Source organism: Pseudorca crassidens, chromosome 14, assembly GCF_039906515.1.
Source record: "Pseudorca crassidens isolate mPseCra1 chromosome 14, mPseCra1.hap1, whole genome shotgun sequence".
Classification (NCBI taxonomy): domain Eukaryota; kingdom Metazoa; phylum Chordata; class Mammalia; order Artiodactyla; family Delphinidae; genus Pseudorca; species Pseudorca crassidens.
In genome coordinates this window covers 60,986,483-61,014,087 of record NC_090309.1, presented here as the reverse complement: position 1 = coordinate 61,014,087, position 27,605 = coordinate 60,986,483, and the positions used below count along the sequence as shown (strand labels likewise).

Sequence of the window (27,605 nt, the reverse complement as noted above, 5' to 3'; positions counted from 1 at the left end):
TAAAATTAAACAGGGTTACTTTTTCCAAAAATTGTGATTCTCTGATACTTGAAAATTTGTTTCTATGATTTATTCTAGGATGCTCAGAGATGTACTATGATTTATTTCAATAAACTCATTTATGAGTATTTAGTCAGGGTTTAAAAGATAGATGTCCACCAGCTATTAAACAATAATTCTAAGAGTCTACATTCTACCCATCTCAAATTTTCAATTTTGGATATTAATTTTAGGATACTGGCAGAACAGCAAAGATTTAAAACCTCTTTACTATCAACTTTAAACAATATTTAGTCTTCGGGAAATTGCTGGTTATCCACGCAGGGATACAGAAACTAAGAGCTAGGTAGAAATTTGAACTTACAAAGTGAAACCACACTATATGAAAAGATCTTTATGAATTTTTAGTTTATTTTCTGATATGGTAAAATGTCTAGGAAAGAGGTGTGTCCTCAGAAAGAAAACCAGAACTTTAAAGACATCCCTGTCTTTCTCTTGGCCTTGCTCTCTATGGACTTCACCTGGAGGAGGGAGGCGGCTAGGCATGGTCTCATGGTGAGGGCTCTGGTGGGGCTAGCACATAGAGATGGACAGGATGCAGATGGCTAAGCACGGAGAACATGACATCGTCTTTGTAAATGACATTCTCTAAGTGCATGCTGCTCTTGGTGTTTCTTTTCTTTCTGTTGTCTTGGGTCTTTGGGAAGGCCTTCTGTAAAGTCCCTGATCTGTATCAGCTGGGCCACAAAGTATTAAAGGGCAGCACAGCTGTGAACTGGAGACTTAAAGGGAGAGCAGCGTCCTCACCCACCTGGAGGTGAGCGTGGTGGAAAGTGGATTAGGGACCAAGATGCAGGATGGATCAGGGCCGCCATCCACCCTCCTAGGACAAAGCTGGGGAAGTTGGTGAGATGTTTTTGAGGGGACAGTGTTTTTACACAAAATTCACACTGTATTTCAAATTGCTGCCTCAGACTCATTTGAACAAACCCTAATTTTTTGGTTATTTAAGTAAACTCTATTGGGCTTAACTTGCAAACATGTAACTTGAACAGTTAAAGGTAAAATGACCTACGTAATACAAATTTGGATATTTATTTTGGATAAAGATTTTGGATACATCTTTCTCTCCCAACAAACTTCTATTTTAACTATTGAAAGAGACCACTTTCTTCCTTTATGGTAAAGATGCTAATGAGAAAATAAATGAACAAAAAAGTAGATCAGAGGTGGAGGATTAAGCAAACGCAAAATGTGACAATTGTCAGTTTCTGAAAAATGGAAAATTACCATCTTGGCTTATTAATAAGCAATGTTCACCTACTTATTTATTTGGATAATATTTATTAAGTACCTTTGATGTAACAGATATTGTTTTAGGTGCTGGGGATACAGGTGAGGAGAAAAAAATCCAACCTCAAAGAAACCTACTTTCATGGAGTTTATGTTTTAACTTCAGAGTTTTGCAAGTAAATGGTAGTTGCCTAATAAGCTACAGAATCAGTGTTCGTCTTTATATTCACTGTATTATTCTACAATATTGGAACATTTTAGGACAGGATTTGGTTCTCAGATATCTGAGTTTCAGCTCTTTGTATCTGTCCAAAGCTTGCCCTTGGCTACCAGGAAAAGCCTAGGAAAGGCAGACTAAGGTGCCTGCCACAGGTGAAAAGACAGAAGAGTCAAGTTTCCTTTACTGGGCATCTGGAGGCTACAGAAGGTACCGGGATTCTTCCATAATGCTGGTCAAACTCAGTTCTGCTGTAATTGGGGCTTACTTGTTTAAAACTGTTGTGTTTTGGGTACATGACCTGGCAGGGGGGATATTGAATCAGTGTAAGAAAAGAATTGTGCAATAACTTAAGTGTATTTGGAATAAGATTTTGTGACAATCTGTATATTTTCATAGTTTTATGGTTTTATGACATCAATCACCAATATTTATTAGACAAACAAATACAACTAAACCAGTGCAAAGAGAAGATCTTGGTGCCCGCCTAGTCTCACTTTGAAAGGTAGAGAAGGAAAATAAAGAATCATTTTTATAGCACTTTAACTTTTGAATGGAGGTACCTGCTGACATCTTCTGTTTCTTCCTTCAATACATGCTTTTCTTTTAATTTGGTCCTCTTGAAAAGAATCAAAGTTGGGGCTCTCCAGGAGTTGGGCACAAGTTAACCTGTCATCTGGATTCATCCTCAGACACTCCTATGGAAGACGGGAAGAGCAAAGAAGATATTAAAAGAGGAGCCTGTTTTGTTACTGTGCCCAAAAACTCTGAATAATAACTTGGTAGAGCAAATACGAGTTTAGAAAATCTTCAAGTTTGTATATTATCCAGTACTTGGAACTTGTTAATAACTGGAATTGCTCTTCTTTTGCCCTTTCAAAGTCTTTTGAGGGTAGATTTGATGAACATTCAATGTCTCAAAGGGGGTAAATGTAGGTCAGGTGCGTTTCACCAATGACATTTCTTTATCACTTGTCAAAGCAAATAGTTTGTAGGGCTCCACAAAATGTGGTCCCTAGGCCAGCTACATCAGCATCACCTGGGAACTTGCTAGAAATACAAATTCTTCGGTCCAACCCCAGGCCTACTGAATCAAAAGCACTGGGGGTGGGGCCCAGCAATCTGTGTTTAACAAGCCTTCAGGGTGGATCTAATACCTGTTCAAGTTTGAGAAGCCACCTGAGAATGGATTGGGCTTACAGGGCTTGACCTACCCTCCACCAACCCCTCGGGGGGGGGTTGCTAAATTGCAGGCGGGTCAGAACAACCTGTCCAGAACAAGGCTGGAGAATTAGACTTCCAGGACAGGGCCTGCAGAGTGCTGGGTTAGGGCAAGTCAGAGCAGTGAGACAGGTAGAAGGCAGGTGAGGTCCAGTGGAGCAGTGGTAAGGGCAGTCTGAGAGCTCAGAGGTGTCGGCCTCTGAGTCTCAGGGGGACTCATACTGAAGGAATCCAGCACCCTGGATAGCACCTGGGTAGTGACCAGCGCTAGCACAAAGGCTGGTCTACAAAGTTGACTCTAGGTCATCCAGATGGCTCTACTTTCTAGATCAGAAGAGTTTCAAACTGGGCTGCTTATCATAATCACCTAAGGGGAGGCTTAACGATACAAATTCCAAGGTCCTATTCATAGAGATTCTGCTTCTGTAAATCTGAGGTTATTTATTGGAATGTATATTTTTAAAAAGCTCATTCTGATGAGTAGTCATTCTGATCAGTGGTATGGAAGTCATTGCTATAAATATAACTTAATTGGTTGTTAAAGATAGATACTGATACTAGTATCTCCATCCCTATACCACTAAAGGCTTTCAGCGTCCACACTGAATGGAAGAGGCACACTTTCTAGCATGGCCTCAGTTGGTCAAGCATGAATGGCATACTGGTCATAGATGAGTTTCTTCTGCTTTTTATTAGAATTGGTCCTTTGTTTGGCTATCTCTTTTGGCCCTGGTACAGGGGCTATATTTGGTGTCTGCATGGTTCTGATTTTGCCTGATCTTCTACTGATGTTTTTAAAATGCAATTTAAAATTTTAGTTAATCCAGTGTATCCAAACTGTTATCAGTTCAACATGTAATATTTCAAAAACTATTAATGAAATATTTTATATTCTTTTTTAAAGTAATTTTCATAGAAATATAGTACATCTCAATTCTAATCAGCCATATTTCAAGTGCTCAATAGTAACATGTAACTAGTGGCTACCATATTGGACAGCACAGTTCTTTTTATTTTTAAAATTTTTATTTTATTTATTTTTAACATCTTTATTGGAGTATAATTGCTTTACAATGGTGTGTTAGTTTCTGCTTTATAGCAAAGTGAATCAGCTATACATATATCCCCATATCTCTTCCCTCTACAGCACAATTCGTTTTTTTTTTTTTTTTTTTTTGTGGTACACGGGCCTCTCACTGTTGTGGCCTCTCCCGCTGCGGAGCACAGGCTCCGGACGCACAGGCTCAGCGGCCATGGCTCACAGGCCCAGCCGCTCCGCAGCACGTGGGATCCTCCCGGACCGGGGCACGAACCCGTGTCCCCTGCATCGGCAGGCGGACTCTCAACCACTGCGCCACCACGGAAGCCCTACAGCACAATTCTTGATCTTCAAATTTAAGGAGTACATTTATCCTCATAAATTTCCATAGTCTTGAATATACTGACTTAACAGTCAAATTTCCTAATGAATGCAGAAGTATGGTCTTCATCATGGCAGACCTTAATTATACTCTTTCATCTTCTACTAATTTTAATGGATATGTTAGAAAGATTACTGTTTAAACCACTGATGTTCCTTTAACTGTAATTATTTTACAGTTCCTTAACTGTTTCAATGACTACATTTTTACCTTGGCATTATTTGCCCTACTGTCCACCCCGCCTAGAGTTACCAGCTTCAATCATTATGACTTGCAGTCAATAATGGTTATAATTGATGCTTAGGTACCTTCATGAAATTCAAAGCCACAGGATGCACATCTGAGAACTTTTCTTCAAAAGTTTCCTAAAAAACAAAGTAAAGCATTTCAATGTTACCTAACAACAAAGTAATGGATATTTTAAATATATTAGCATTAAGAATACTTTGGAGAAAGACCCCCTAGTAGGTTAGATTTTGAAGATTTTTTAAATTCATATTTTTACATAATTTTACACTACTGTATAGTGTATTGGGAAAAATTGAAGCTATTAACTTCACGGTGTTTTGCAATTAGTGTTTGGTAAATGTTCGTGCTAAATGTCCCCTTCTGAAATCCTACAACAGTACCCTAATATCTACTTATAGGGATGCCTGATCTACTTACAGAAATGCTTTGAGCATTAATGAAAATACACTGAGCTGCATAATTAAGAGCACTACGGAAAGCAACAGAATGATGAACACAATATTCAGAATAGTAAGGGGGGAAGAGAATGGGATTGAGGAAGAGTACATGGGGAGTAAGAAGCTTCCAAGTCAATGGCAATATTCTCCTTCCTTAACTAGGCAGCAGGTACATGTGAATTTGTTGTATTTTAGTCTTTAAATCAAACATGTTATATAAATAATCTTTTGTAATTCAACCTCTAGACTTGTAATTCAACTTTTAACCTCTTATTGTATTTGTTAAAAGCCTTAACAAATATACTAAAAAAGAAATCCAGTACATAAATCAAGGTATTATACGAAATAAATTTAAGATGAACAGGGTGTTTAGAGAAGTTGGGACCACCTGAATCTGATGGTTCACAGGTGCCATAAATCATGACCTGGCTTAGCAGACTCTCCCCACCTCCAGCACAGCTGGAGCGTGGCACAGGCTTCCCCTGACCGTCCTTTCATTCTACAGGCAGAATCTAGATCATACAGAGTTTTAAAGATCATAGCCCAAACTTAGGTAACACAGACAGGAAATCAATGACTACAGAGAGTAAGAGGGTCAAGTAGTCATTGGTAGATTCCCACAAAAAGGCAAAGACCACAGGAAGAGTGCAGAGGTGATCATTGTGGTTTGCAGTTTTGATTTGGATACAACGAGGATCATTTTGTGGAATGACCTTCCATGTGGAAATATATGTTGTGAAAAAATAGTTTCTATTGATTTGAGCTTTGTGTCAGAAGCTGAAGAAAATAGAGAATGCATTTTTTTTTCAAAATAGAGACAACTATGGTAAGTACTGTTTATTAGAAAATAATTATTTCAGGGCAAGGTACCAGAGTGTTTTGATTAAAAGGATCACGGGGGCTTCCCGGGTGGCGCAGTGGTTGAGAGTCCGCCTGCCGATGCAGGGAACACGGGTTCGTGCCCTGGTCCGGGAAGATCCCACATGCCGCGGAACGGCTGGGCCCGTGAGCCATGGCCGCTGAGCCTGTGTGTCCGGAGCCTGTGCTCCGCAACGGGAGAGGCCACAACAGTGAGAGGCCCACATACCGCAAAAAAAATAATAATAAAAAATAAAAAAATAAAAGGATCACGGTATTTATGAAGGAACTAAGCATACTTTCACTTCCAAATTTAAAATTGAACTAATCTTTGAATACATAGGGCAAGTAAACTTTTAAAGCATTCTCCTGGTTCATTTTATGTAGTTTTTACATAGTTTTTTTGACCTGTGTCAGTGTGCCGTAAGGAAAACAGGAGCCCAAAGCACAAACATTAAAGAAGAAACAAGTACCCCTTTAAAGAAAGTAGCAACACAAATAACAAAACACCAGAATCGAGCAATTTACCATATCTTCTGGTTCAGGAATACTGATGCCATGGAAAAATTGGTTACTTTTAAAGATAGATTGATGTCTTGGGATTAGTTTTCCTGTTAAATACAAACCACATAACTCATGAAAAATTTACTAAAAGTAACATAATGCTTAAATGGTTAACTTCTGAGGTCCAGATGTGAAATACTGAGCCTGATCATTCCCTCCAGATTTGGGAGGAATGGGTCATTGCAAAAACATACCTTCTCAGGTAAGGTCAATGCTCCCAAGGAACTCTCTTTGCCACACATGGTTTGGTCTGCCATTCAGCCGCCACCAGAAGAGGAGGTAAGCAAGTGGTCTGGAGGGCTTTACACATATGCTCCCATTTAATCTCATAACCATCTCACAATTGTCGCTATTTTTCATTTATACTGTCCCAGTCAGAGAATGAGGCTCAGAGGTTTGATCAGCTGTCTAAAGTCACACGGCCATTAGGTGACAGACCCAGGATTCAGACTCGTCTGTCTAACATCTGCCTAATGTAAATTTCCACAACCTTGCAGGAAATCAATTAAACAGCAGAAGCTTAAGGTGTGGCCTGTAGTGATACTCTACCCCACACTTTTCATGCTGCGGAATTCTCCAGCAGAATGTGTTGGGACCACACAGGGAATTGCATCAGACCAGACAGCAGTAGTTCCCTTGCCCAGCAGCCATGTTGCCAGGAGAGCCCATGGGAAGGGATTAATAAACACCCATCACTTTGTTTCCATCCATGCTGCTGGCGTAAAGCTGCAGCTGATCTTTTGGGTTATGTTCTCTTCCAACCAGGTGGAAGTAGACAAGTGCTGAGGACGCTGCATCGTGATGAAAGCTCATGAAAGAGAGCATTTGAGTCCATTCTTATTCTGCACTTAACTAGTTGTAGGGCTTTAGGCCACTCATGGAAGCTCCCAGAGCCTCAGTTTCCTCATTGGTAAAACCAGGCACAATGAAAAATGTTATAATGTCCTTAATGGGCTTTTCTTAAGACTGAAAGAGATGGTGTGTGTGAAAGTAATTTGTAAATTCTTAAGTATAAAGAAGCAGATTTGAGGAGTGGCAACAGAGGCTGTATAGCCTGCAAAACCTAAAATATTTACCATTTGGCCCTTTATAGAAAAAGTTTGCTGACCCCTGTGCTAGAGGAAAGGGGAAAATTCCTCTTTTACAGAGGATAGAAAGTGCATTTGAGTAAATATCTTTAGAGTAAGCTCTATGCAGCTGACTCATACCCTTAGCCCTATCTTAGGCTGATAAGGTAAGTAAATGTATAGTTTATTCCACGGCTAATTGACTTGACTTGGAAAGGCATCTGAAAACTCCTCACTGACACAAGTTATGGCTCCACACATTGAGAAAAGGGTTGGGCTTTGGCTACAACCCAGACCAGCCATCCTGAGTAGCACTTTGGAGAAGAAAGAAAGGTCTTATTGTTCATTACAGTGACATACCACTACTATAACACTTTAGCAACTCTGTAAGCCATAAAATGCCACTTATACCCAGTGTTCTGATTATCAGATACAGTTGGTCCACATCTGATTTTCTAGGCCACAGTGGCTGGCCTGTCAGGAGCTCTGCAAAAATGCAACCGGTAGCCCATACGTCGACTGAAGAACCATAGTGGGTATCTACCACAAGAAGTTCAGGAGAGGCAGGAATGTACAGTGGAGAAAGGACAGCCTCTTCAATAAGTGGTGCTGGGGAAACTGGACAGGTACATGTAAAAGTATGAGATTAGATCACTCCCTAACACCATACACAAAAATAAGCTCAAAATGGATTAAAGACCTAAATGTAAGGCCAGAAACTATCAAACTCTTAGAGGAAAACATAGGCAGAACACTCTATGACAGAAATCACAGCAAGATCCTTTTTGACCCACCTCCTAGAGAAATGGAAATAAAAACAAAAATAAACAAATGGGACCTAATGAAACGTCAAAGCTTTTGCACAGCAAAGGAAACCATAAACAAGACCAAAAGACAACCCTCAGACTGGGAGAAAATATTTGCAAATGAAGCAACTGACAAAGGATTAATTTCCAAAATTTACAAGCAGCTCAATAACAAAAAAACAAACAACCCAATCCAAAAATGGGCAGAAGACCTAAATAGACATTTCTCCAAAGAAGATATACAGACTGCCAACAAACACATGAAAGAATGCTCAACATCATTAATCATCAGAGAAATGCAAATCAAAACTACGACGAGATATCATCTCACACCAGTCAGAATGGCCATCATCAAAAAATCTAGAAACAATAAATGCTGGAGAGGGTGTAGAGAAAAGGGAACACTCTTGCACTGCTGGTGGGAATGTGAATTGGTTCAGCCACTATGGAGAAGAGTATGGAGGTTCCTTAAAAAACTACAAATAGAACTACCATATGACCCAGCAATCCCACTACTGGACATATACCCTGAGAAAACCAAAATTCAAAAAGAGTCATGTACCAAAATGTTCATTGCCACTCAATTTACAATAGCCTGGAGATTTAAACAAGCTAAGTGCCCATCATCGGATGAATGGATAAAGAAGATGTGGCACATATATACAATGGAATATTACTCAGCCATAAAAAGAAACGAAATTGAGCTATTTGTAATGAGGTGGATAGACCTAGAGTCTGTCATACAGAGTGAAGTAAGTCAGAAAGAGAAAGACAAATACCGTATGCTAACACATATATATGGAATTTAAGAAAAAAAATGTCATGAAGAACCTAGAGGTAAGACAGGAATAAAGACACAGACCTACTGGAGAACGGACTTGAGGATATGGGGAGGGGGAAGGGTGAGCTGTGACAAAGCGAGAGAGAGGCATGGACATATATACGCTAACAAACGTAAGGTAGATAGCTAGTGGGAAGCAGCCGCATAGCACAGGGAGATCAGCTCGGTGCTTTGTGACCGCCTGGAGGGGTGGGATAGGGAGGGTGAGAGGGAGGGAGATGCAAGAGGGAAGAGATATGGGAACATATGTATATGTATAACTGATTCACTTTGTTATAGAGCAGAAACTAACACACCATTGTAAAGCAATTATACCCCAATAAAGACGTTAAAAAAAAAAAAAAAAAAAGAAGAAGTTCAGGAGCTCGGTACCATCTTGTAGCGACATAATCAGTGTAGGCATCTCCTGGAACTGCAAATGCATCAGTCAGATCAGGTGGGTCACATTCTCCCAAGAGAGGAGCTACTCCCAAGAGCAGTCAGGCATTCAGATCAGCTTTAGTAATTCTCAGAAGCCACGATACTCCTAACAGTTCATGCAGTGAGGCACTAATCGAGTAAACAGTACTCAGATAGTAAATTCACCTTCCCCATACTATGTATAAAATAGATAAGCAATATACTGTACAGTACAGGGAATTACACCCGTTGTCTTGTAATAACCTATAATGGAGTATAATCTGCAAAAATACTGGATCCCTATACTGTACACCTGAAACTAACATAATATTGTAAATCAACTATATACTTCAATTAAAAAACATTCAACTTCCAAAGGTACCTTAGCTAGTTAACATCTATATAATCCTAAAAAGAGAGGACCGGGGCGAGGGGGTAGGGAGAATTTCTACAGTGTAACTTCAAGTATAAACCAGCCTCCCAATGCATCGTCAAGTCACCTGTGTTTGGGTCCTATCAGGATATTGATTATGTGTATGCCCCCCGTGCAGTGTACCTGTTGTTAATGCATGTTTTTTGCCTGCTGCACAGCTCTAGATTCAAGGAGACGTCATTATTTGTCCCCCTTTCCCTTGGTTCCTCCCTCTCTGGGATGACTTCTTTTTTCTCAGCACTGTCTCTGAATCCTCTCTGTCATTTTCTGTTTACTCTCCTAGTCTCATCAGCTCCACAAAGTTTTTCCCAACCACTCTAGACCACGTTAACATCTCCCTCCAGGGAACCATCTGCCCTTTCGCTTTAGTACTTTATTGCCTGTCATCTTGTATTATTCTTTTGTTTCTTTTACTTCAGATTATAAGTGCATGAAGACCAGAAATGCATCTTGTAGTTCTTTTCCTTTCCTATGGGACAAAGTACATAAATGTGACATCCAATAAATTGTAGTTGATTGGATGGAGGTGAAGTGTGAACTGATGTACTGACTAAAAGGTTACAGTGAAATTTCCCTTTTTGAATAATAACAATATAACAATCAGCATACATTCAGTATCTAAAGTAAGAATTTTAACTGTATCATTTCATAATCATCTGAATTGGATAAGTTAGCAAAAAATTGCTACTTACTCAGCATTCGTGCAAACCCAAAGTCACAGATCTTGATTATTCCTTGCTTAGTTATTAGAATATTTTCAGGTTTTACATCTCTGTGAATACACTGTAAGAAAATATTTAATTATTTCCCCGAGTCATCAAGACAACGAAGCATAATGAATACTTAACTATTAGTTTATATGATAAACAAAGCCTGTGAGATAAACACAAATACGGTTTTCCTTCATTTTTCTAAAAACTTAAATTGCCATTTTTTTCATTTGTAAATCTTATACCAAAAGAAAAAAAAGTTGCTATATTAGGAAAGAAATTAAAATAATTATTGGATAGGAAAACTGAAAAAAATATTTTTGAGAAGGCAGTATCATATAATTATTTTTTCCACTTTTTACTGAGCCCTATTTAAACAGTAAGAGGTAAAACCCTGAATGAGACAACAAGGTCCTACTGTATAGCACAGAGAACTATATTTAATATCCTATGATAAACCATAATGGAAAAGGATATAAAAAAAGAATATATATATATATGTATAACGGAGTCACTCTGTTGTACAGCAGTAATTAACACAACCTTGTAAATCAAGTATGAGGTAACCCTGAACGAGGTAACACTCAGAGTGCTCCTAATAAGAACGGCTGCCCCCCAAGAATCACAATGCAGGTTGCACAAATATTGCAGATTGGAGAAACTGGAAAAACGTTTGAATGACAGCAAAAACAAAATTCATTAGAGTGACCATCTTATTTATCATCCAGCTCTATTAAGGATGTGTGAAAGGGAGCTCTATTAATTACTACGCGAGGACAACAGCCCACAACTGTCCTGGGCAAGCTGGGATGTAACGGTCACCTATTAACAAGAGATACCAAATATTCGGCCTCAGGGGATGAGTATTCCCAACTAATCTGCAACCATTAACAGCTTTCTTGAAACGTGACCACAGGATGCTGTTGGAGTTGCCCCTGGGAGAGCGGGTCACCAGCGGGAGGCATTCTCCCCTCCGAGTCCTCTATGTGTGGAGAGCTTACAGCTTGCTGCAACACCCCAGGACCCTGAGTGAAGCAGGTGCTCCTTCCTGGATATGAGAGGGCTAAGCTGGGGGTGTGGGTGAAGGTGGGCTGAGTGAGCCCCACTCACTATTAGTCCAGAAATGGCTATTCCATGCTGTGGATGCCCCAGGAGAAAACAACTCAGGCCCTATTCTTCAGAACTTCAGCTTTCCAGGTTATCCTCCCTCCAAACAAGCACGCAGATAAAAATGATGTTGCTCTTCTTGTACAACTCAGCCCTCATGCAGAGCTCTGAACTTTTCAGAGCACTTCTACATGAATTAGTTCATCCTTGCAACAATCCTGTGATTGCAGGTGGCTACCGACGGTCTCTGGATTAAGTACCACAACAATCAGCTCTTTCTGCCTCACTTCTCTGTTGTGCTGTCAGTCTCTTGAAGTATTCCTGTCAAATTGACAATTTTGAAATAATTTTTTTCTTCTATAATAGCTATCTAAAAAGAGAAAATGTTGAACCCTAAATTCATTTTGGGTCACAAAAACGGCACTGGTACTAGAAGCTTGTTTGTATTGTCTCAATTACTGTCAACTGTCTCATAATTTGTACAACCAGCAGTTAGAAGAAACTTTTTAAGGCCTCTTAAAAGTCCTAAGGCCCTAGATATTAATTTTTAAAAATACATTGTTATAATATAGGCCAGCATAGTTTTCATCCTACCTTTTAAAGCAACACAGTTATAAAAACTGGATTAACACTTTGCATCATATTCACCTATAATAATTAGTGATTTAATAAGAATAGGTTACATCCCTCAGGTGAGTTTGCATCGGATTCTAAAATTTCTGTACTATATGTGTCATTACTAAGTAAATGGACTTACATTGATACCTGTCTATTGGCCTATTTAAATATGCAAATCCATGTGAAATTTACAGCTACTTATTTTCCAACCAAAACATACAAAGGCAATGAAGTATTGAAGAATACTGAAAAAATTTTTAGTGTAATGCAGGTAACAGAAGTTACAAATAAGAAGCTACAGCGGGTTCGTGCCCTTGTCTGGGAAGATCCCACATGCTGCAGAGCGGCTGGGCCCGTGAGCCATGGCCGCTGAGCCTGCGCGTCCGGAGCCTGTGCTCCGCAACGGGAGAGGCCACAACAGTGAGAGGCCCGCGTACCACAAAAAAAAGGATAGATGGAGTATTATATAATAGAAGAAAGAAAAAGAGAGTAAAAATCACTGGAACAGTAAGAAGCAGAGTGTGGAGAACAGAAGATGCTTAGACATACAGCATTCACTTTCTCCACTGCAAAGCTGCACTCAGTGCAAACTCTGTAATGCCTCTCGCAATCAGCTTATTTTCCACCTAAGAGCAATAACTTGCAAGTCAGTGTAACCAAAACACTTTGATAAACTTGGGTATCATACACAGCTTTTAGCAAACATTGCTTAAACTGGGTTATTGCAGCTGATGCGCAATCTCATTTTTACAATCTCAAAAGCCAGCAAGAAGAGGTATTCATGGTACTTTAAACCTGACCCTTAATTTTAGGAATCATCTCCGGAAGCTTCCCTACTAGAAGCTGCTTCTTTATATAGCCTGAATGGACATCTGAGAAGGTTGTTCTTTGAGCCTTACGGATGGATACTCATAATGAGAGAGGAAAGGAACCTCCTCCCTGACAACTAAGTCATTGATATCAACAAGATGATGATGGATGTTACAGCCAGACATACTCGTATTTTGGAAGTCACTGTAATTTTGTCATTTTGACATGAAGTTCCTTTTTTTTTTTGGCTGTGCCGTGTGGCTTGCAGGATCTTAGTTCCCTAACCAAGGATCAAACCCGGGCCCACGGCAGTGAAAGCACAGAGTTCTAACCACTGGACCTCCAGGGAATTCCCAGACATGAAGTTGTTTTTCTCTAATCGATACGTCAAATATATAAAAATTCATGAGTTGACAATGATGCTAAATGGTCACTTTAGTTACCTCAATCTAGCCATATTATAGGGTAAAAAAAGAACAAAATGAGTAGGTATTTTCATAAGTCCAGTGCTTCTCAAAATTTAATGTGCACATGAATCACCTGGCGATCTTGTTAAAATGCAGATTCTGAGTCAGATCTGAACGGGCCTGAGAACCTGCATTTCTAATGAGCTCTCAGGTGATCTCTACAAACCACACTTTGAGTAGCAAGGCCTTAATCCCTTACTACCGTAACCTTCCTTTCTTGGTAGGATCACCACTCTGGAGATGAAAAGGTAGTCATGGTCACCACAGGTTGAAAGCAGGGAATCTTCAGCAACACTACTTGGGTCAGACTGCCTTTTCTATTCTTTGAGAGTATCATGAGGGCTCCTTTAAAATAAGGAGAGTATAAAGGTTTTCGATGTAGTATTGTAACAACTTACATATGATTTAGATTTTTTTTCCTCTGTGTGCATTTTAGACAATAGGTTTGTTAAAAAAAAAAAAAGATACATAAAAGCTTACCACAGCATAAGAAAATGGGATAACCAGAGTTCAGAAGTAATTTCCACGTTGGAGGAAGAAATTTTGTCTGAAAAATTATCCATTTTTAATAAAGGCCATAGATTATAAACTGGAGGTTTTCAATATTTCAAAGTTTAAGGTACAGAACGTGTTGTTCCAAGCAGAGAAAGAAATGGTGGCAGTTGCACTGAGCTACAATAATGTTTGGGTCCACTGGAAATCGTAAGTAGTAATCAGGTAGGTAAGTTGATTGATTGACCCACTCATTCATTCATTCCTTCATCCAGTTATTCAATAAATGTTTCCTGAGCACCTTTTATATAAAAAGATCCATGCTAGGCTAAAGCGATACAAAGATAAATCAGCCACAGACACTGTATTCAAGCTTATGATCAGTACACAGGAAAATGTCTGATTATATAGGGATAATGTACAACACGGTAAAACGAATTTTTAAAAAATCATTTTAATTACCCATAAAACTCTAGCAACAAACTTAGGTGAATTTGAATACCTCTCAGAGCATGGTGAAAAGCAACAGAGATGTGGATTCAATTCAGCATTATCTTTAGTAATTATTTGAAAGTACAATTTGCATCATGAAAAACAGGTTTATGTATCTTGTGGACAATATCCCTCTATACTCTATCAATAGAAAATAAAAGCTTCTGACTTATCCTAACAAAACAAACAAACAAAACTTCACTGACTTTCTTAAAGCTAAAGGAAGCTTTCCCTAATAATTGAAATTTAGTTCCATGATCCTGTACTCTTTTTCAGCAATCCTAGACTACTATGATAGATATTCTGCTGGCATCAAAATTGACCATATGGTAGTCTGTATCCTTGCCTCAACACTGCCTCCGTGTAGGCACCAACGCAAAAGGTCTAGAGTTATTTTTTAAAAACTATCATTATAGCAAAAGCACCCAAGAGCCTACTTAAAGAAGCTCCCACTGGCCTAAGATTTGAACATCAGAGAGAACAATTATTGCAGAGGAATGAAACACATCAAATACATAAAATCCATTCGTTTATGACGATACCCTACACCTCCCCAAAACCCTTCATTATTCACTCTTGGAGGCTGCTAACACACTGGCTCATCACTCTTGAGTACTGACAAACAAAGGGAATAATCACATATTTATCTTACTGTACTTTACAGTAGCCAGAGTCCATGATGGTAAATTCTTCTCCATAGAATTCCAATTAACAAATGCAGAAGGAATAATAGAATTAGAAAATCACCACCTTTTAACCCTAATGAAATCCTGGAGAGAGGTAATAATTATCTATGAATGCTAAAACGAAATAAAAGATTGACGGGGGGCTTCCCTGGTGGCGCAGTGGTTGAGAGTCCGCCTGCCGATGCAGGGGACACGGGTTCGTGTCCCGGTCCGGGAAGATCCCGCATGCTAGGCCCATGAGCCATGGCCGCTGAGCCTGCGCGTCCGGAGCCTGTGCTCCACAACGGGAGAGGCCACAACTGTGAGAGGCCCGCGTACTGGAAAAAAAAAAAAAAAAAAAAGATTGACAGGGAAAGTGATAATGGAGGGGATCAAATGAACACCTCCTGAACCCACTAATCTATTTTAAGACAATCAAAAGTGGGAAAGACAACCAGACATAATATATGCCTCATGATGCTGATGCAATAAGTGTACAGCACTATATGTGAAGCATTCCTGTCTAAAAAACTGAACCTGAGTATGATCAAACCTCTGGATATAAACACCAATTTATAGCAAATACAGGTGAAAGAACAAGTTAAGTAACACATAGGAAGCAATCGGCCAAAATGATTTCTATAACACAGGAGTAGTCAAAGTGTGGCTCTAGGACCAGCAGCTTCAGTATCAACTGGGAAACTGTTAGAAATGTCAATTCTCAGGTCCTATCCCAGACCTACTGAATCAGAAACTCTGGGAATGGGCCCAGCAAAATGTGTCTTAACAAGACCTCCTGGTGATTTTGATGCATGCTTAAGTTTGATACCCATGGCTGTAAAAAATTAATGATGGGGAAAAAAAAGGTAGGGGAAGGGGGACTGCTATAGAATAAAAGACTTAAGAGACATTAAAAACAAAACAAAATCAAGTGCCATGGAGGGTTACACCTCTGATATCCTGAAAACTTATTTTAATCCAATTTAAAAATAATTATAGGAATCAGTATTGCGGCAAAAAGAAACATTAAGTTTATACAAACTTTTAATTTATAAGGAAGGAGTAATTCGATTCTTACAGAAATTGGAAAAGGGCCATGAATCATGCATTACTTTTCCTCATATTCTGTAACTTTCTTTTGTTTGGCTCTTTTGGTCCTTATTTTCCCTCTGGCATTAGCTCTTCAAATAGACCCCTGAGCTAAGTAGAAGAGTCATCATGAAGAAATCAGCAAATACGTTAGAAAATGTTACTTACGTTATGTCTATGACAGAAGTTAAGAGCTTGAAGTGTTTGTCATAACACACTTTTGATCATTCCATCAGCAACTCTGGGGGAAAAAACAAAAAAGGAAATGAAAACTCCTATGATAGGGTTTCAGCAGCAGAACTGGGAATAGAAATGGAATGGGCGGGGCTTGTCATGGCCAAAGGATGCAGCGCAAAGGGAGTCTGGGAAATTTTTTTTTTTTTTTTTTTGCGGTACGCAGGCCTCTCACCGCTGTGGCCTCTCCCGTTGCGGAGCACAGGCTCCGGACGCGCAGGCCCAGCGGCCATGGCCCACGGGCCCAGCCGCCCCGCGTCACGTGGGATCCTCCCGGACCGGGGCACAAACCCGCGTCCCCTGCATCGGCAGGCGGACCCTCAACCACTGCGCCACCAGGGAAGCCCTGGGAAATTTTTTTTTTTAATGTTTTAACGAAAATTGCTTTACTACTTTTTCTTTTGGTTATATAATTTTTGCTTTGTAATTTGAAATTTTTACATCTGTAAAAATGATCCATGCTTATCATGAAAATTCAAACAATATAGAAAAGTAAAGAAATAAAAAGTGTTGACTCAAATCTTGCTAGCTCAAAATAATTGCTGTAACTTATAGTGACTGTCCCTTTAGGAATCTCTGTTTCTCTCCCTCTCTCTGCAGTTACCTTTTAATATTTAAATACATTCATATGGTTCAATATTTTTAAAGTTAAAAGAATATCCATGAAGAATTCTCTCATACCTGCCTTGCCAATCATTTCATCCTCTGCAACTTCCCCTGCCTCTTTCAGAAACATCCTATGCATTGAGGTACAGATACTAATATGTATACATATATTTCAGTGGCCAAGGATTTCATTATATGGATGTATCATAATTTACTTAGTTAGTCCCCATTGATGAGCAATTAGGCCTGACACGATTTTCATTTCTAGAAGCAATGCTTCAGTGAATATCTACTCACCCATCTATGGAAGTTGTGCAGTTATCTTTTTAGGGTAAGTTCTAGAAGTGGGATTTCTGGGACCTATGGTAGGCACATGTTACATTTTGATCCTGCAAGTAACTTCAGGTAGACCTGAGACTTGGTTTTGCAGGAAAAAAGACATTCTTGAAGGTTGACCTTCAATTCATCCAATTCACATTGGTGGTAAACACTCAAGCATGTGCCAGGGTTGTTTTATAACTGTTTCCTATGCCTGGTAAGCAGGCAGGTACACAGCCAGGGGAGGCTGGGGAGAATAAAGGGCCCTTGAGAATGGGAGGCTGGGAGCTTCTTGCCCCTGAAGATTCCTCACTCTGTGGAAAATATTGGGGAGTGTTTTCCATTGGGGAATTGGGGATCTGGGCAACTTGTATTCTGTCTGGGAGTACTTAGTGTATTTTGTGTAACCATTTCTATAAATTGCAGCAATTACATTCCCTTTAACTTTTCTGTTGATGTCTTTCCATTGCTCACATCACTGTCCCAGGATGATGCCTTCACAGTTACATACGGCCAAACTACCCTCACTAAGCAAGGTTGTACATATTTACACGCCCACCAAGCATCTGTGCACTTGAGTCCCTATCTCCTCATTGTCTTGCCAACATTCCGTTTTGCCAGTGTTATGTTTGCCAAGCTGTGGTTAAAATAAAAAGATATCTCACTTTGGTTTTCATTAATTTCATTTCATTAATTACTAATGATTTTAATTTTCACATTATTGAACATTAAACTTCTCTCCTTTTGTGTATTTTCTGTTCATGCCCTTTATTGCTTTTCGATTGGTCTAGTTACTCTTCTTTAAATTGATTTATGAAGACTCAATGTATATCAGAGTCTACACAGATGCTGTAAATATTTTTCTCAGTGTGTTGTTTGCTTTTCAGCCCTCTTCGCGGAGATGAGGTTGTTGTTGGCATATTTTCAAAAATCTGAAAACATAAGATTTTTTTTTTCACTAAATGTTCTACTGTGAGGATTTTTTGATTAAAAAATGTAAAATTACCTAATATTCCAAACACTCCCATCACTCAGTTCTAATATTTTATCATATTTGGATATTTAAATAATGTGTTTAGATCACGTTTTAAAAACTGAACTCATTATCGTGCAGATGGAGCTGGTCTTGCAGAACAGTGGGCTGGCCTGTGTGTGACGCAGGTATGGCACCAGTGACAAGACATGTTAAGTCTGGGTAAACACCAAGAAATAGCAACCACTGAATGGAGGTATTTTGCTCAGAGCAGTTTCCCCATCTTAGATCACAGTGACGGTGTCAAGCCCTTGGCATCAGTGATCTGGTGGCAGCCTTTTGACTCTAGCTCTTCTCAGTATTGTGAAAGCACCTAATTCTCAGTATTAAGTCCCTTTCCACTTAAAATGTCTAGAGTGGTTTTTATTTCCTATACTGAATTCTCGTATAACTTTATCCTCTCCCTCCTTTACCTAAGAGCCAAGCCTGAGACTACATTATTTATATTTTTTTAATGAGGCAGAAGGAATAGTACAGCCATTTGTGCACAGAGTTCAAACCCCAGCCGCGCTGCTTCCTAGTTTTTTAACCTTGGGCAAGTTATTTGTGCTTTCACTTTTCCTGGAATAATACCTCACAAGTTTATTGAGAAGTCTATCCCTTAAGAGCCTGGGTATTAAAACACAGGTTCAGGATATGAGGGTCTGGGGTCAGACGAGGTGAGTAGATGGGGCTGACACCCAGTGCAAAGACACAAAGAGCCTGAAGAGGATGGGGAGAGGCCCTGAGGTGAGAAAGAGCTGGGAGTGTGGCGGCCAGTGTGGCTAAAGTGTGAGTGAAGTTGCTGAGGCTGGCGGGGGCCAGACCCCCGAGGGCCTTCTCAATCTGGGTCAGGAATTTGCACTTTACTCTGAGTTCAAAGGGAAGTCTTTGAAAGGACTCAAGAAGGCAAGTGACATAAATAGAGAATGGATTTCTGGGGCAGAGTGGATACAGGGAGGTTAATTCGGAGGCTAATTTAATAATCCAGGTGAGATCTAGTGGTTTAGATGAGGCTGGTAGAGGTGGAGGGAAGGGAGTGGATCTCAGTCTTGGGAGGAGGGCTTCCCTGGTGGCACAGTGCTTAGGAATCCGCCTGCCAATGCAGGGGACACGGGTTTGAGCCCTGGTCCGGGAGGATCCCACATGCCGTGGAGCAACTAAGCCCGTGCGCCACAACTACTGAGCCTGCGCCCTAGAGCCCGCGAGCCACCACTACCGAGCCCACGCGCCTAGAGCCCGTGCTCTGCAACAAGAGAAGCACCGCAATGAGAAGTCCGCGTGTCGCAACTAGAGAAAGACCGCGCGTAGCAATGAAGACCCATCGCAGCCAAAAAAAAAAAAAAAAAATCCTGAGAGGAACTGGCAAGAGTAACACATGGCCCTATTCATGTAGAAACAGAACGCTTGTGCTGTTCCACGGACTCTAGGCACCAGGATCCAGTACTGGAACTGGGAAACCAGGTAGGGCCAAGGGTTCAGAGACTGGCAGAACCCTGGTTACTAGTGTTAGTAACACCGAATTAGGCATGAAGCAATGTCCTAAGAAACTCCCCAGCTATTGTTGCGAAAGAGGGGTATTTAAGGGCACCTCACAGGAAGAGTCATGGCTTCTGTTCAAAACAGAATCCTTCCGTGATCTCAGATTCCAAGAAGGCAGATTCCATTTTAGGCAAAACAACATTTATACAAAATAACAACTACAAACAAATACCGCTGATCTTAGGAAGAGGAGATAGTTATCAAAGAGAATACAGATTCACACAGTGTTCATTCCAGAAAGGTAGAGCATTGCAACATTATTCAGCCACACTCAGCATTTTTCAAGGCACTTTGGAGTGAAATAAAACCTTCTGTAGAAACCAACTGATACTCTGTGTTTAAACAGTATACTTTGGTGAGTGCACAAACAAATACTGGAATAGTGAAGGCCTGAAAGCAAAAACTAGACATTCTGGTTCAAGCCTGTAGGGGTTAGTAAGGGTGACAGGGTCAGGGAATTCAGACTGGGTCACTCAGCGGCTGCTCTCTTAGCCATTCAGGGGAATCCTGGCGCTGACATCAGAGCTCATTATCTTTGTTTTAGTTTGTTATATAACTTGACATGGAAAACTTGATTTCATTATCAGTACCCAAGATGAATTGAGTCCTTCTCTGTAAACCTTTGTTATCCTAGAATAAAATCCAACCTTTACTGTGGTCTACCAGCCTCTTAATGATTTCACTTCTATTAACTCTCCCCACCTCCATCTCCTATCACATTCCCACCGACCTCCACTCTGGCCCAGTTAGCCTCTGCTATTCCCTGAACAGACCTCCAAAGCTTTGTTTTTATTGTTCCACCTACGCCCCTCATCAGGCATTCTCTAATCCCTCAGTGTGCTTTATTGTTCTCCAAAGGCTTGTAACTGCAAGGGCTTTACCTTGTCCATTATTGTAGCTCCGGGGCCTAGAACAGTAACGGGTACCTAATAGGTCCTCAACTAAGCTTCCTTCGCTGGCACTCTCAGAAACTGTATAAACTAACACCCTGTAATCAATCCCCTTTTGCTTTAACTAGCTAGAGTGAATTCTGTAGTTGAATCCTGATTAGTTCAGAATATGATACCAGAAGTGGGTATGGGAAACAAAGTCAAGGCCTTGGGAATGTAGGCTATCTGACTTAGCTGGGTCTGAAGGCAGGGGGATCTAATTACCATTAGTGGCTGGAACACTGGTAAATGGGCACCCAGTGATGAACCAATTATTTACATAATCACCTGTGGTCATCTGGAATGAAGTGCCTATTCAGGGCAGGGCTTTGCTGGACTGAATGTGATTGAACAATATGGGAACATATGGGAAAGTAATAAAAGAAAAGCGGGCTGGGCCGGCTGTTTCTCACTTCACTGGAAAAATTAAAGAAAAAACAAAAGGACAGCTTTAGGGCTTTGATATTTTGGTTCAAGGCAGTTAGGAAACCAGAAGTTTCAATGGTTGCCCTTAGTTCTTGTATTTTTAAGACTCACTCCATTGACCATTGGAATTACCCTGAGATGACTGAAAAATCGGACGCCGAGAATAGTCCTGCAGGGTGCTAAATGACAACACAGGTTGAATTTATGTGAGGTTAATTAATTTCTCAGTTAATTAACTGAGAGATATACTTTGAGAATTGAAATGTGGCACTTTGGGAGTATTCACAGAACTAAGAGCATCCCAACTTCCTGCCAAAGGTCTCTTCTCATGTGAAGTAGCCCCCGAGCTTGTGTGATGAGGCTGCTTTTGCCTTGTTGAGGACCCCCCTAATGATCTCACTTGAGGCAGCTGTGTTGCATGGGGGGTGCTGCCAATTCTCCTCAAGGCTCCTTTCCCTGCTACCCGTCAAGGTCTGTTTTCTATTTTGGTAAAGAAACAGCATGCCAGACGCTTCTACTAGGCTCCTCCCACCATAGCAGCCTTCATTCCTTGGATCAGAGCCAAGTGGCTCTTGTTCCATTTGCTAGTGCACCTATTTCCACTATCCAGTTAGGAAATGGGGAAATAACCCCAAGGATGGATTCCTGGACTTTCTAGGACTGCCAGGAGATGGATTCAAGTCAAAATTTCATTTGCCACCTGACTCTCACTAAGCTGCCCATCACCCCCCCCCACCCCCACACCCACACACAAACTGGTGAACCACAGTGGCTTTCAAAGTCGCCGGTGATTGGCTTTACTGCAGAGCACTGACCAGAAATTCCTGAAAGACTGGGTAGCTCTCTTTTCCCAGTACACAACTATCCTGGTAAATGGCCACAGACCATCCTGGGGTAGGCTACGAGGAAGAGTTAAGTACATACATACGATGTTATTGCAGGGCTATTCCCCAAGGAGAGCTGCTGGCTCCCCTTTATTCATGAGGCCCTGGGTCTGCAAACTGGCTATTATGGTGACTCAAGCCAGGCCTCTAGTTACTAGTTTATGTAGAACAAATAGAACCTTAGTGACCTGCCCATCTCCTTTGTGTGGGAGAACCCATGGTCAGACCAAACCATTCTGATCACCACTCTGGCTCTGTTGCCTATTACAGTAACTTCTGGAAGTGAAGCACTCCTTCTTGGCCTCTGCCATCCAGGGCGCCAATCATCCCCAGGAAATCAGGAAGCCATTTCAAAGGAAGAGTCTCCCTGCTTCATATCTGGGACACGATGCTGGTGTTCTTCTAACTAATGCATTTCTTAATGCTCATGATTCACTGCCATCCTCCACCAATCCACACCCATAGTCGTATGGGTAATTATCTATGATCAGTTAATTGAGAAGGAAATTAAGCCTTCTATATGTCAATTACACCTCAGTAAAGCTGAATTTTTTTAAAAAAAGAAATTGAAACATGATTTACAGATGTACATGATGTGCTGTCACCAGCCAGAAGTAGATGGCTGTAGTTTTATAAACCCATATGGTAGTTTTCACACCCTGACAGTCATTTATAATTGTTCCTTTAAATATCTTCATTAGATTTTAAGCTTCTTGAAGGCAGGATTAGCTCATTTTGTATAGTGCAATGATAGTAAAGGGAAATCCTTCCTGTTGGTAGGGTGGTAATTCCTATCACATTACCAATTAGCTTACTTATTGTACCTATTTGGGGTTTTTTTCAGCCATGCTGTGCGGCTTGCGGGATCTTAGTTTCCCAACCAGGGACTGAACCCATGCCCTCGGCAGTGAAAGCACCGAGTCCTAACAACTGGACCGCCAGGGAATTCCCTCCTATTGTACCTATTTTGAACAGAGAAGGATCTTAGAGAATGGGAATAGATTATTTTAAATTTAATCAGATGATACCAGTTGCAGTTGTTTAAGTACATGTAGTTTCTTTTTTTTTTTGTTTTGTTTTTTTTTTTTTTTTTTTTTTTTTTTCACGATACGCGGGCCTCTCACTGTTGTGGCCTCTCCCGTTGCGAAGCACAGGCTCCGGACGCGCAGGCTCAGCGGCCATGGCTCACGGGCCCAGCCGCTCCGCGGCATGTGGGATCTTCCCGGACCGGGGTACGAACCCGTGTCCCCTGCATCGGCAGGCGGACTCTCAACCACTGCGCCACCAGGGAAGCCCACATGTAGTTTCTTAACTGGAGCAAATCCAACACAGTCTCAGTACTCAGTATGCAGCCATTGATCTAACAAATGCTCTTCCCTCTATCCAAGTAGAGGACACCAGAAGCTTTCACTTGGCGGGGGAGGCAGTACACTTTCACCATCTTACTTCAGTGTTAAATTAGTTCTTCTTTATGATACAATTTAGTCCTCAAGTCTCATGACTATCTCACCATCCCACAGGTCTCATCCTGCATTTCCACTACCTTGATCATCTCATATCTACACACCAGTTATTTCTTCAAACTGTGAATTTACCCTAATAAACAATGGTCGAATAGGCTTGGTATGTATGCTGTCTGGTTGTTTACCTCTGTTTACTATTCACTGGGTTTATACTCTCTTGGCTGTTATTTAAGTAGATTTTAAGATGGGAGTGAAAGCAGACGAATGTTTTTAATTAATCATTGTTATCTGGAAGTACCCAGCATTTCAGAGAAAGAGTGGCTTATTCTGCATTGTTCACATTTGCATTCCTCTATGTAGATCCAAGTCTCAGGGCTGACCCAAAGCACTTTGGATACACTGGAACTGCTATATACACTAGTAAAACACACTAAATACACCAAATACGCTGTCCACTAGAGTGGAAAGTAGGGTAGTTCAGAGGTCCTTGTGGTTGCTAAATACATACAGAACAAAAGAGTTGCTTGAATATGCCTTGTCCTTTCTCACATCTGGGCATTCCACCAAGATTGTCCATCTGGCCAACTCTTCCCTTTTTCAAAGTCTCAGCCCAAATGGTTCCTTCTCTGCAGAAACTTCCTGATACCCCAGGACCAACAGATGTTGGAGATGCTCCTCTCTTGTATCCTGAGCACCAATGGTAACCCAGTCTACATTGTCATTTGTAATTGCTACTTTGAATATCTGTCTCTTCATTAGATTTTAAGCTTCTTGAGGGCAGGATTGTGCCATTATATCTTTCTATTCTCTGCACCAGCAGAAGTGTTCAGTAAAATATTTCTGAAGTGAGTGAATAACAGAATGCTGCACACTAAAGAAGCTATTAAGATGAATTAGATATGAATTCCGCACTCAAAAAACTTATAGTCTGGGAAGAGAGAGAGTATGCACATAAAAACATATAAGGTAGTAAGTGCCAAGTACCATAACAGGGATGAAAATAAAATTCCATGGGTATTCAAAGGAGGGAAGCAATTCCACCCAGACAGAGGAATCTCAGAGATGGTAAGAATATCTAGGATTTCACATTTTAAAGATTATGAGAGAGATAGGGAAAGTGGAAAAGGTTAGAATATTCTCGGTTAAAGGAAGAGCATGAGCTAAGTCCTATAGGCAGGAAGGCTTAGGGTACAGAGAAGGAAAAGAAAGATGTTCAGTTCAGTTAAACTGGTACACGGATTCTATGTATTGTAGGTTTTATTTTCAGGGCCTTGAACAATACATGACGTTAATCATACATTTCTAATTCTATGAAAATGTATGTTAATTTATAAATTAATTTATATGATGGCTGAACACATCTGTCCTCTAAAGCCAAAATACAAAATCCTATTTAGCTCATAATAAAGCTGAACTATGAATTAATTCATCATTTTAACTGTTTTAAAAATTAATTTTTATTTAAAAAATAAAATACGTGCATTTTATTCCAGGACCCAGCCTGGAACAACAGTAGGAGTTCACTAAAATTTTTTCTGAATGAATATATATTCTAACTGGGTGTTAATCTTTTTAGAAATATGATTTGCAAAATCTACATATGTAGATATGAAATTATATTAATTCTTCATCTGGCAAATAATTTACCTAATTTGTCACTTCTTTTTTAGTTTTGTTTATGGTACTTTTTGTCAAAGGGAATCTCTAAAATGAATATGATGTATATTTGGCAGTTGGAGTTCCCTTTATTCTTTTTAAAAAATTTCTTGGTTTATGGGACTTCTCTGGTGGTCCAGTGGCTAAGATTCCACGCTCCCAATGCAGGGGGCCTGGGTTCGAACACTGGTCAGGGAACTAGATCCCGCATGCATGCCGCAATGAAGATCCCACATGAGTCCATGAAGACCACGTGTGCCGCAAGTAAGACCCGGCACAGCCAAATAAATAAATAAATATTAAAAAAGATTTTTTTCTTGGTTTAGTCTAAGTTTTTCAAGTTAAGAAAAACCAGTTGGCATTCTGATTCGATTTTTGGGCAATAAATAAATAAATCAGGGAGGCAGAATCTATATAATGATGAACATTTCCATCCAGAAATATATGTTCATTTAAACAAAATCCCTTATGTATCTCAGTTTTGTAACTGTCTTTAGGTAGAGTCTGAACAATTCTTTTTTACCTTTATTCCTAAACTTTTTTGTTGTTGATATTTGAATGGGATCCTTCTCCACTAGATTTTCTAAAGCACTGATTGATACAAAAGCTGCTAATTTTTGTGTGTGGAATTTGGAGTGCTGTGGTCACTATACTGAATTCCATTAGTTTTAGTAACGCTAGGTAATTCTGTTAGATTTTGTTGAATAATAATATCATGCAAATAATGGCAATTTTATCTCATTTTCCAAAATTATATATCCTATTTGTTTTTCTTAGTACATTACATTGGCTTGAGCTCTTATGTCTTGTTTCTCACTTTAGTGACAGTTTCTTCAGTATTTTACCATTGAATATAAAATTAGCTATTTATTTGAAGAATTTTTGTGTGTGTGCATGCATGTGTGTGTGTGTGTGTGTGTGTGTGTGTGTGTAAAGAGTATTTTAATCCTAGTTTGCTAAGGTTTTTTGTTTTAGTAACCAGGAAAGGATGTTGAATTTATCAACTGCCTTTTACAATTTTATCAAACTTATGTACTTTTTCTCCTTTCTATTAGTGAATTATAAGAATACATTTCCTAATATTGAACTGTGCTTCATTCCTTGAATTCAGATAATCTAACATACAATTTAGCCTTGAAATACATTGTGATTTATATTTGCAGTAGATTTGTCTATTAAATACTATATATTATATTTACTCTAGGTTAATAGTCATTTGCCCTTTGAATACATCCTAAATTGAGACTGGAGAGGGAGAGCCAGCAGATACACCTGGGTAGAAAGGGGCTCAGATGTGAAATTTGCCATAGTTAATCCCACACATAATGAAACTGGGAACCGGCCACACAGAATTTCAGTTTCTAGATTACTTACCCGTTTGGGTTTCTTTCCAGCTCATTTAAAAGTGTATGATCACAGTATTCAAAAACTAAATGCATTTTCCTTTTTCTCCTGAACACCTCAGTGAGGTTCACAAGATTTGGGTGTTTTAATTGCTGCAAAGGAATTGAAATACAAAGTTTGGTGATGTGTTTCCTGTAATCGTTTCTCCCAGACCCCTTACAATTTTAAGAGCAAAAGGCCTTGCTCATCATTCTCTCTGCATCTCTTGCAGAGAATTTTACTACAGTTACTCACAAGAGAAACTACTCTTAGTATCATAGAATCTTAAAGTTGGAAGAAATTTAAGAATTTACCTAATATACCCCATAATAAAGGATATCTAAGCTGCTTGGATCTCTCTGGAGACAGCAAATAAAGTACAACTTAAAATCTAAGCACTAAAATAAAAAATTCTTTATGCATTTAGTGGAAATTCTAAATACACAAGTCATAAAATGACCTTAATATAGAATGGTAATGGAATTATTGAGTAAAAGACTATAAAAAGCATCAATACCCATCTATACCCAATCATATTGGCATAGATTTAATGTAAATGTCAGCTGGATTTAAACCCAGCCTGGACTTTAGTGTTGGTTCTCAGAAATACTAGATTTCAACCCTCAAATCTCATTAAACTCCATATTCTAGGAGTCTCTACAGTTAGTCTGTGTTTTAAATTTATTTATCTTATTTTCAGCTCTGTTCTTTGAGTCTCTTGTTCTGTCTTATGCTTATGTTTAATCTGTTAAATTCAATTCCCAAACTGAAGCATTTCACAAGGCAGCCTCTGTTTAATGTCGTAAACCAAAGGAAAAACCCTGATTAAGTAAAATAATCTATCACTAAAGTAACTACATAATTTATCATCCAACCAGGGTAACTAATGTAAACCA

General features: G+C 39.8%; 1 protein-coding gene across 1 annotated transcript in view; it reads right to left on the bottom strand.

Moving 5' to 3' along the window:
• CDKL4 (cyclin dependent kinase like 4) overlaps positions 1-27,605 on the bottom strand; it is a 55,598-nt gene that overhangs the window by 1,209 nt on the left and 26,784 nt on the right. The window contains 8 exon segments of the mRNA XM_067703200.1: positions 2,074-2,208; positions 4,461-4,517; positions 6,225-6,307; positions 7,739-7,888; positions 9,339-9,386; positions 10,499-10,589; positions 16,425-16,497; positions 26,701-26,822. Of these exon segments, the coding sequence (XP_067559301.1) occupies positions 2,074-2,208; positions 4,461-4,517; positions 6,225-6,307; positions 7,739-7,888; positions 9,339-9,386; positions 10,499-10,589; positions 16,425-16,497; positions 26,701-26,822 (759 nt within the window).